Below are 10,049 nucleotides of genomic sequence, written 5' to 3'. Positions count from 1 at the left end.
CATTAAGTTGGAGGTTCAGCGGCTGCTCAGGGAGGGGATCATTGAGCCAAGCACAAGTCCTTGGAGGGCCCAGGTGGTTGTTGTTCGGACCGGGCAGAAAAATAGGATGGTCATGGACTATAGTCAAACCATCAATAGGTTCACGCAGCTTGACGCGTACCCCCCACCCCGCATCGCGGATATGGTCAACCAGATAGCTCAGTACAAGGTGTACTTGACCATAGATCTGAAATCTGCTAACCACCAGCTCCCCATCCGCCCGGAGGACTGCCCCTACACTGCCTTTGAGGCGGGCAGCAGGCTCTATCACTTCCTGCGCGTCCCCTTCGGTGTCACGAATGGTGTCTCTGTCTTCCAGAGGGAAATGGACTGGATGGTGGACCAGTGCCAACTGAAGGCCACATTTCCCTATCTGGATAACATCACCATCTGTGGTCACGACTGGCCGGATCACAACACCAACCTCCAACGATTTTTCCAAGTGGCCGAAGCTTTGAACCTCACTTATAACAAGGACAAGTGTGTGTTCAGAACCACCCGACTCGCTATCCTTGGGTATGTCGTGGAAAACGGGGTCATTGGTCCTGATCCCGACCGTATGCGCCCCCTGTTAGAACTCCCTTTTCCCACCACCCAAGGTTCACCTTGCTGACCGACCAGCGCTCGGTTGCATTCATGTTCAGCAACCAACAGCGGGGCAAAATCAAAAATGATAAAATTTTGCAGTGAAGAATGGAACTCTCCACCTACAACTATGATATCCTGTACCGGCCTGGAAGGCTCAATGAGCCCCCTGATGCCCCATCCCGGGGAGCGTGTGCCAGCGCGCAGCTCGACCAGCTATACCATGCAGATCTTTGCCACCCGGGGGTCACCCGATTTTACCATTTTGTGAAAGCCTGGAACCTGCCTTACTCCCTTGAGGACATCAGGACGATGACCAGGGACTGCCAAGTCTGCGCTGAGTGCAAACCGCACTTCTACCGTCCTGACAAGGCGCAGCTTATCAAGGCCACCCGCCCCTTTGAGCGACTGAGTGTTGACTTTAAGGGCTCCCTTCCCTCCACCGACCGCAATGTTTACTTTCTCAACATTATCGATGAGTACTCGCGGTTCCCCTTTGCCATCCCCTGCCCTGACACCACTGCCACGGCCGTCATAAAAGCCCTGCGCCAGCTCTTCACTCTGTTCGGATATCCCTGCTATATCCACAGTGATAGAGGGTCCTCCTTTATGAGTGATGAGCTGTGCCAATACCTGCTGGCTAGGAGCATTGCTACTAGTAGGACCACGAGCTATAAGTCCCGGGGAAATGGACAGGTGGAGAGGGAGAATGCCACAGTGTGGAAGGCCACACTTTTAGCCCTTAAGTCAAAGGGGTTGCCGGTCTCTCAATGGCAGGAGGTCCTCCCCGAGGCACTCCACTCTATCCGCTCTCTGTTATGTACGTCCACCAATGCCACCCCTCATGAGCGCCTCTTTTCTTTTCCTAGGAAGTCTGCCACTGGGACCACCCTACCAGCTTGGCTGACATCCCCAGGGCCAGTGCTGCTCTGGAAACATGCGAGGAGCAATAAATACTCCCCGCTGGTCGAGAGGGTTCACCTACTATATGCCAACCCCCAGTATGCCTACGTGGTCTTACCTGATGGGCGGGAGGACACGGTCTCCGTCCACGACCTGGTGCCCGCAGGAGGAGCAGACCACTACCCCGAACACTCCATGGTAACTATGAACCCTGTACCCGAGGCGACACCGCGCACACCAAGCCCTACACAGACTCCTCACGACACTCCCATACCAGACGCCTCGTACATGCATGAGGGATCACTGACACCTCCAGTTAGGCCAGAACTAGCACAACCACCATCTCCGGTGCAATCACCACCGGCACCTGTGCAATCACAGCCGGTGCTACGTAGATCGCAGCGACAGATTGGACCACCTGATAGACTTAACTTGTAAATATACTTGTAAGAAACTTCGCCCCATGGGGACTCTCTTTTAAAACAAAGGGTGGGGTGAATGTGGTGAACTACGTATACCTGTCTGGACACGCCCCCCCCCCCCCCCCCCCCCACCGCTGACTGCTCCTGTGGCTCCTCCCACAAACCCCGGTATAAAGGCGATCGGAGGCACTGCTCCTCCCTCAGTCTCCAGGATGTTGTGTAGTGGGCTCTTGCTGCTTGTGCTTTCTTCCAGCCAATAAAAGCCGATATCTCGCCTCACGTCTCCGAGAGTTATTGATGGTGCATCACCTGGTTAATGTGGCTTTGTATGGGATACCATATTGGTTTCATTCGCAGCTGAGCTGGGTCTTATTTACTCCAATGTAGGTCATCAGAGTGAAGGTGTGACATAACTTTAAGGTGTTGGGAAGAAAGTATAGTCAGAATCAGGTTTATTATCACTGGCATGTATTGTAAAATTTGTTAACAGCAGCAGCAGTTCAATGCAATGCATAATATAGAAGAAGGAAAAAAAAAGTAAATCAGTTACAGTATACATATATTGAACAGATTAAAAATGGTGCAAAAAATCAGAAATAATATATATTAAAAAAGTGAGGTAGTGTTCATGGGTTCAATGTGCATTTAGCAATTGGATGGCAGAGGGGAAGAAGCTGTTCCTGAATCGCTGAGTGTGTGCCTTCAAGCTTCTGTACCTCCTACCTGATGGTAACAGAGAGAAAAGGGCATGTCCTGGGTGCTGCTCTCGTCTCCATCTGAGATTCTACCATCAATGGTTGCATTGTCAGCAAATTTATAGATGGCATTTGAGCTATGCCTAGCCACACAGTCATGTGTATATGGAGAGTAGAGCAGTGGGCTAAGCATCCACCCCTGAGGTGCACCATTGTTGATTGTCAGCAAGGAGGATATGTTATCACCAATCCGCACAGACTGTGGTCTTCTGGTTAAGAAGTCGAGGATCCAATTGCAGAGGGAGGTACAGAGGCCCAGGTTCTGTAACTTTGCAATCAGGATTGTGGGAATGTCAGGATGTCAGAGATGGTTTTTTCACACAGAGAATGGCAGGCGCATGGAACGCACTGCCAAGGGTGGTGGTGCAGGCAGATGCATTAGGAATATTTAAGAGACTCTTAGATAGGCACAGGGATGATAGAAAAATGGAGGGTTACGAGAGAGGAAAGGATTATATTGATCTTGGAGTAGGTTAAAAGTTTGGCACAACATCGTGGGCTGAATGTCTTGTACTGTTGTATGTTCTGTGTTTTCAGCCCATTATTGAATAGCGGAGCAGACTCGATGGGCTAAATGGCCTGCTTCTGCTCCTATATCTTATGGTCTTATGTGTGGGAGATCCTGCTGAGCTAAAAATGTGTGTTGCTTACAAAGATGCACAATAAAAGTGAATACTAAAGTGCATATTCCAGCTAATTTCCAGGGAATCGTTAAAATATTGGCACCTTTGGGAATTGCTGCCTTCTATAATGAGGCTGAATTAGCTTAGTTTTGCACCCATGCAGAGGGGTGGGTGGTGCTGGTAGGCTAATGCACGCTGTGTCATTGAAGGTGAATGTAGAGGGGAATGATCAGGGATCATTGACAAGGACCAGCTCCTGTTTTTGTGATCCATGGCTGTACTGTAAAGGGTTAATCTTTGTGCTCGTCAAACGCCTCACCACCGTGGCCTTGAACGTACCAGAACTGGCTGCAGGAGCTTTGGTTACAACCGTGGGATATAATACAACCAGGAGAATGCATGACTATGGGAGCATAAGCACGGGAACGTGAATATTAGGTGCTTGCAGGGGTGAGAGTCGTGAAGAATGGCAACAAGTAATGATTGGCCGAGGTTCGGTGGTTTGAGCAGTGCATTGTTTCATATCAATGGAGAGGATATAAAATTAGAGTGGTTGGGGGCTTGGGATTAGTTCATCAAGGCCACACTGATGGGCTGATCGTGAACACCACAATGAATCAAATGGGAGGGGTGCTGCAGTGAGAGGGGCCCATGCACATGTAGATAAGTGTTTTAATACTTGTTATTCTGTCCTAATAAACAAAGTTCTGAAGTTCTAAGTAGGTAATTCAAGATTTTATCTTTCTGCCTAACTGAGCCAATTCCAAGAACCTATTATTGTAATGAAAGAACCTCTTTTCTGAAATATTTTGTGTGCTACAAATATTTTAGCATTGGCGTCAACAATGCTCAGCCCACTGTCTACCATGAAAGTTAAAAAAATGCAGATGCTGGCAATCTGGCAAAGATAAATTGAGCAGTTTAAGCAACATCTGAGGAAAGAAAAAAAAAGAATTAACACAAGGAAGAGGAAGAGGTAAAAGACAGGAGCTTTACCTCAAGTGACATCACTTCACCATCCCAGACCCAAACATTCCTTCCACTGGAAAACAATTCTTTCCATCTAATGTATTGCAACCAGTTCTCAGAACTGGTTCTCCTTTTCACTGGAAAGATGCCGATTAGGAGAATGCTCTGTGTACTACCTACGCTCAGTTTGTGAGGGCAACCCTGGGCTTCCTACTGCCTGTCACTTTAATTCTTTACCCCACTCTCACTCTGACTGATCTATCAGTAACCTTTGCAGTTTTACAACAGGACCCTAAGTAAGCCCAAGGGTTTAATTTAATCTTTCATTTGGGCATCTTGTAACCTGAAGGAAAGCATTTAATCTTTAAATTGGAGATCTTATAACCTTCTGGACTCAATATCAAATTCTGGTACTGACAACTCACTCTTTCTGTTTACCTCACAACAGGCCAGCTTTGCATTATTCTCTGAGGGTTTCTCTGTATACCTGCATGGTCTGATTGCCTGGCTGTTTTCTCCAGCTCAGAACTTTCAGATGTCCTTTAGTTGACATTCTCTCTCTAACAATCCATATAAACTTTTTAAGCAGATGTTTCCCTCAACATGTTATCACCAGAGCAATCCTCCATGACCTTGCTCAACACGTTGATGTCGTGCGGAGGCTTGCGTGCTTCAAGGACTCAATCAGCCGATGCCAGCTCACACTACCCATGTTGGAACGGCTGTGGATGAGCTACCAGATGAAGATTGATCCAACCCTGGCTCCTGAGCAAACAGACTCACGCCTGCTCCTCGCTGACCACACTTCATCATGACTCAAGCCAGCTTTCCACTTGTGTGCACCTGTGGCACTTGACAAAAGAACAATTAGAAGTGAGAAGAGAAAATCACCAACCATATGAAACCATAAAACCAGAGGAATGCTGGCTTCAACCTGATATATAGATTCCTTTGTCATTTCCATCGCTCTTCCACCACCCTCTTGCCCTGAATTGTTAATTCTGTTTCATTTCCCACAGCTGCTGTCTGACTGTTTACGGTATTTTTTTGCCCAGCTCTTCACTGTTTTCTTTCACACAAATCCAGAGATAAAAGCCGTCAATTATGAGTTCAAACCATTACATTTACATCCAGATGAAGATTTGAACAGTTATAGCTAGGAATCATTTCGTTATTACTGCAGCAAAATCAACATCTCCCTAGTTTCGACAAATGACAATATAAAACAACTTTCTCCAAACATTTGCATTTTATTTGAATTGACTCAGACAAGACAAGTATGTTAATTTCAAGACAATCCATTTTATATTCTTTTACTGATTCTTGTGTAGGTGATATTTCCAACCGTGATTTTCTGAAAGAACAAAATAGTGAAGTTTATCCAAATTTATTCAGATTTGTTTCAAAGTATTCTTTATGAAGACCTAATACAAGTTCAAGTCTTAATGATAAATATATTATAACTTCCATTAAAAGTAATTATATGCGATTAAGTTTCTCCATAAATATATTTTGACACATAATTTCCATTGTACTTTCCAATGTAGTCCTTTGGAAACTGGGCTCTCAACTTAATATTAGCCAGAGCTCAAACAGACAAGTGTTGGAGTCTGGAGCAACACACAATATGCTGGAGGGTCTCAATGGGCCAACCAGCATCTATGGAGAGAAATGGATGGTTGATATTTTGGGTTCAGACCCTTCATGTGGACCACAGATGCTGCCTGATTTACTGAGTTCCTCCAGCGAATTATGTGTTGAGACAGACCCTGAAGGATTATCTTGGCTTTTTGTAGATACTATAGGAGTAGCTTCTTCCCCCTGCCATGAGCCAATGAATACTACTTTGTCATTTTTTTGCACTATTTATTTATTTTGCAATTTATAGTAATTTTGTGTCTCTGCATTGAACCTCTGTCATCAAACAACAATTTTCATGACATAAATGTCAGTGATACTAAACCAAACTCTGATTCTGACTGTTGCAGCTTCATAGCTACACAGCATGGACAAAGACACTTTGGCCCATCTCATCCGTGTTGACTCAGACGCCAATCAATGCTTATCCCATCTACCTATGTTTGGCCTATAATCCTTTTAAATCTTTCCTGTCCAAAAGTTTTTTTAAATGTTGTAATAGTGCCTGCCTCCACTGCTCCTCTGGCAGTTCGTTCCCTATACCCATGTCATTCTTCATGAAAAAGTTTTCCCTCTGGTGCCTTCTAAATCTTTCCCCTCTTGCCTTAAATCCATGCCCTTTAATTTTAGACTTACTTCTCTGGAAAAAAGATTGTGATTACCTATGCCCCGTATGATCTTATAAACTGCTTTGCAGTAATTCTCAGCCTCCTCTCACTCCAGGGAATCTATTCAAATCCATCCTTATAACTCAGAAAGAAAGCACTTCAGCTTAATGTCTAAAACACAGGTATACAAAGCCTGGTGTATGAATGTATGAATTAAAACCACGCAGAAATGAATTCAGCTTTCTAAAGAACATGACAGCAACTCAGCAATTACTTAGTTGGCATTTGAAATTTCTACTCAGATTGCAGGGGCAGAAATCCACGTAAGTCAATAAAGAATAAAGAGGCACTTACATCAATTAGTTTGTCCTCATTCACTTCTGTAACCAATGTTACTGCATCTAATTTGACAACAATCTTGTTTGGACCATCAAAATTTGCTACGGACTGAAGAAAAATAATATTAGAGTTTAACAATTGCAAAAGACTTCCATTGTAATTTGAATTTATGGATAAATCATTTTAGCCCTTCTTAAGATCTGGCCAGTCAAGAGATATTGCGATTTTGTGATTGCATCAGCAGGTTGTCGATAGAACAAAAGGTCCTGAAGCAGGTCGGTACAGCTCAGCTGATAGAGATCTATGAATTGGCCCTGAGCGGAGGCCTGGTGAAAGCTCTTGGATGGATATCCAGTCATAGATGCCCACTAGTTGGCCTTGCTAGAAGTCCACACAAAGACCCAGAGGAGAAATCAATATATAGACCCTGAGTGAAGAGATTCAGGGTAGACTGGCAGCTATGCTTACTTGTACTTTAGATAGGCCTTGCTATGATAATTATTTTATTTTGAATCTATTCATGGGTTGGACTGAGCTGTTGAGGCATGAATTAAATGCAGACATCTGGCTGACTGACTCTAACTATCTCTAGAGAGGCTCACTGGCTCTTCAGGTCCACAGCTGACAACACAAAAGTTGCTTGTTTCTTATGATATAAAGACCTCAATCTTTCTAATCTACTGATGAGATTAATTGGTGTGAGATACTTTGGGGGCCATTTGTCACATTAATAGCTAGAAGATCTATCCTATTGAACTGGAAAGAAATTAATCCTCCAACTACATTTCAATGGTTTTCCCAAACTATTTCTTGTTTGAGTTTAGAAAAAATTAGAAGTGTCATTTTTGACCCCTCGGTCAAATTTGAAGAAACCTGGAGACCATTTATCCAATATTTTCATATGAGTTAAACTGACCTTTCCCAAACCTTTTTCTTATCATCTTTAATTATTTGGATAGTGGTGCGGAGTTATTGACACTACTGTGTATACTTGATATGATACAATAGCCCATGTTGGTTAGGTTAGTTTTTTTTGTTTTTTTGGGGTTTTTTTTTCTTATTTTTCCAGTTTTTGTAACCTACTATGAGCTTGGGAGGCTATTATATGTGGATTATTAATTGTTTGTATTTGTATTCTAGCCTATCAATTATGTACTCTCGAGCTCTCTGTACTTGATGTTTTTCTTCTTTTGCTTGTTTGAAAATTAATAAAAGGGTTTAAAAGAAGATACTTTGGGGCCCAGAGCTGTCATTCTATCAACACAAGAAATCATTATTGATGTTAAGAAGTAGAAAGTGGACCTACCAAGTTGAAGTTTGCAATGTTGGTGTCCTACAGAAAAATATCCTAAGGTGACTGAAAATCCAAACAACGATGCATAAGATGGGAAGACATCCTCATTAGCTTTCTCTCTTCTTCCCCATCGCCACAAACATAATTTTGTGTATTTATTCACAAAATTCTGTTGTGTTTTAAGATGGAATGTGTGCAAATGAAAATTAAGGAAAATAAACAAGATAAAGAGGCACTGTCTTGAGGCTACCTCTCAGCACCAACTGACAGATACGAATTAACTCAAGTTGTATGCAGAATACTGGAGTCGTATTGTCCTAAGGCAGAAAGTCATAGTTAAAAGATGCATAAAGAGATCACGAAAGCAGCAGGTTGATAAGAGGTTGATTTGATGCCCTAATGTGAAGTTGCTCTTTATGGATGGGTTTGCCATTTTGTATCATATTGTGCACTGAGAAATTCTTTGATCTGCCTAACTTTGGTGACCAGAAACAATTACTTCTAATCCTGCGTGAACAGCGAGGCTGCAAACCGTACCTTCACCTTATTGCCTGCGATTGTTACAAACTCAGATTCTTGTCCGATGGTAAATACATTGTTAACCACATCATCTCCAGTTGTGACTTTGCAATCAAAGTGATTTTCGTTTTGACTGATCTCAGTGATACTTTTCACGGCTTTGTATTTTTGAATCATTTGATCTGGGACTTCTGAGAAAAACATAAAACGAGAAAATTTGAGTATTTGGATCCAACCTTTTGTCATCTTTTTAACTAAACCATTAGATTCAGAGAAATATGAAGTAAATGCATTTTGTTCTCAGGAATGTCAGTGTGCCTTAGTGTTTGTTTCATAACATCGCAGTGGCTTCCTAATTCCTCCGGGTATAAAGTGTGAATGTGTTCAAAGGCAGCAGCGGTTTTCAATAAATACTATCTCTTCCGCTTATTCTTGAGTAAGGTGGTAATCCATTTTTAAAAGTGGCTCAGAGAAAAGAATTAATGGTACTAGTTGTAAACACTTGAAGTAAAGAGATTTATTTAAAAACTTACTGTTTAATTTAAAACAAGGTTGAATTAAACAATATTCATGCAGTTAGTTTATAGCACTGGCTTTTAAAATACTGTGTAGGTCAATAACCGTATTCAGTTCCTTCCTGTGAATACTTAACATTAGCAAATAGATTTTTACACAGTTCAGAGTGCTTCCTGCTCACTGATGAGGAGGAGAACTTTAGAATTACAAACACTTATATTTAAAAAGACAACATTTTATTCTCAATTATATAGAATCGATAAATTATTTATTATTATCTTAGATGAAGCAGTTGAAATGTTCTGTTTATGGCATGAATGATATTCTGAACAATATCTTCTAATTGATAAAATAATTCTCCTGTTAAGTTTTGGATCAAATAGCAGCTCAAATCAGTTTTGATTAAGAAAAGCACACTTTATTTTATTGAAATTCTGTTCAGCTTAGGAGCTGTATATTGAACTTACCGATGGCTTTCATGAATTGCTCAAAGTTCTCTCTGCTCTGAAGCTCATATTTTCCTGAGAAGGACATTTTGGCAGCTCCTTTTGCGGTGGATGTAAAATGTGATAGCTTTCTACTTTGCTTTATAGTCCTAACCATATCTAGAGATCTATTAATAAATGTTTGGGAAGTTTAATGTTTAACACTGATAATATGCAATATCACCAATATGTATTCCTTTTTAAACTTTGATTCTACACCATGCAATCTGGCTGGTAAGAGGAAAGGTTGTGAATATAATCTAAAACTCTGCCAGATTTTACATACCATATCGCAGTGGGGAAAAGTTGATTAGTTAAGAGATTACCATCCTTCTTCCTTGTCACCATCTTTCT

At 42.2% G+C, this 10,049-nt stretch overlaps 1 protein-coding gene across 1 annotated transcript; it reads right to left on the bottom strand.

Moving 5' to 3' along the window:
• Positions 1-5,578: 5,578 nt before the first annotated feature.
• LOC140714882 (fatty acid-binding protein 1, liver-like) lies at positions 5,579-9,790 on the bottom strand. Its single transcript, XM_073026558.1, has 4 exons — positions 9,678-9,790; positions 8,713-8,885; positions 6,897-6,989; positions 5,579-5,650 (listed from the first exon to the last, which is right to left on the bottom strand). The coding sequence occupies exons 1-4, from the start codon at positions 9,742-9,744 to the stop codon at positions 5,600-5,602; spliced, it is 384 nt and encodes a 127-aa protein (XP_072882659.1). The 5' UTR covers positions 9,745-9,790; the 3' UTR covers positions 5,579-5,599.
• Between the last annotated feature and the right edge of the window lie 259 nt (positions 9,791-10,049).

Source organism: Hemitrygon akajei, chromosome 22 (genome assembly GCF_048418815.1).
Source record: "Hemitrygon akajei chromosome 22, sHemAka1.3, whole genome shotgun sequence".
NCBI lineage: Eukaryota > Metazoa > Chordata > Chondrichthyes > Myliobatiformes > Dasyatidae > Hemitrygon > Hemitrygon akajei.
Note: the sequence above shows the minus strand (reverse complement) of the source record. Positions and strands in the feature narration are given on the sequence as shown.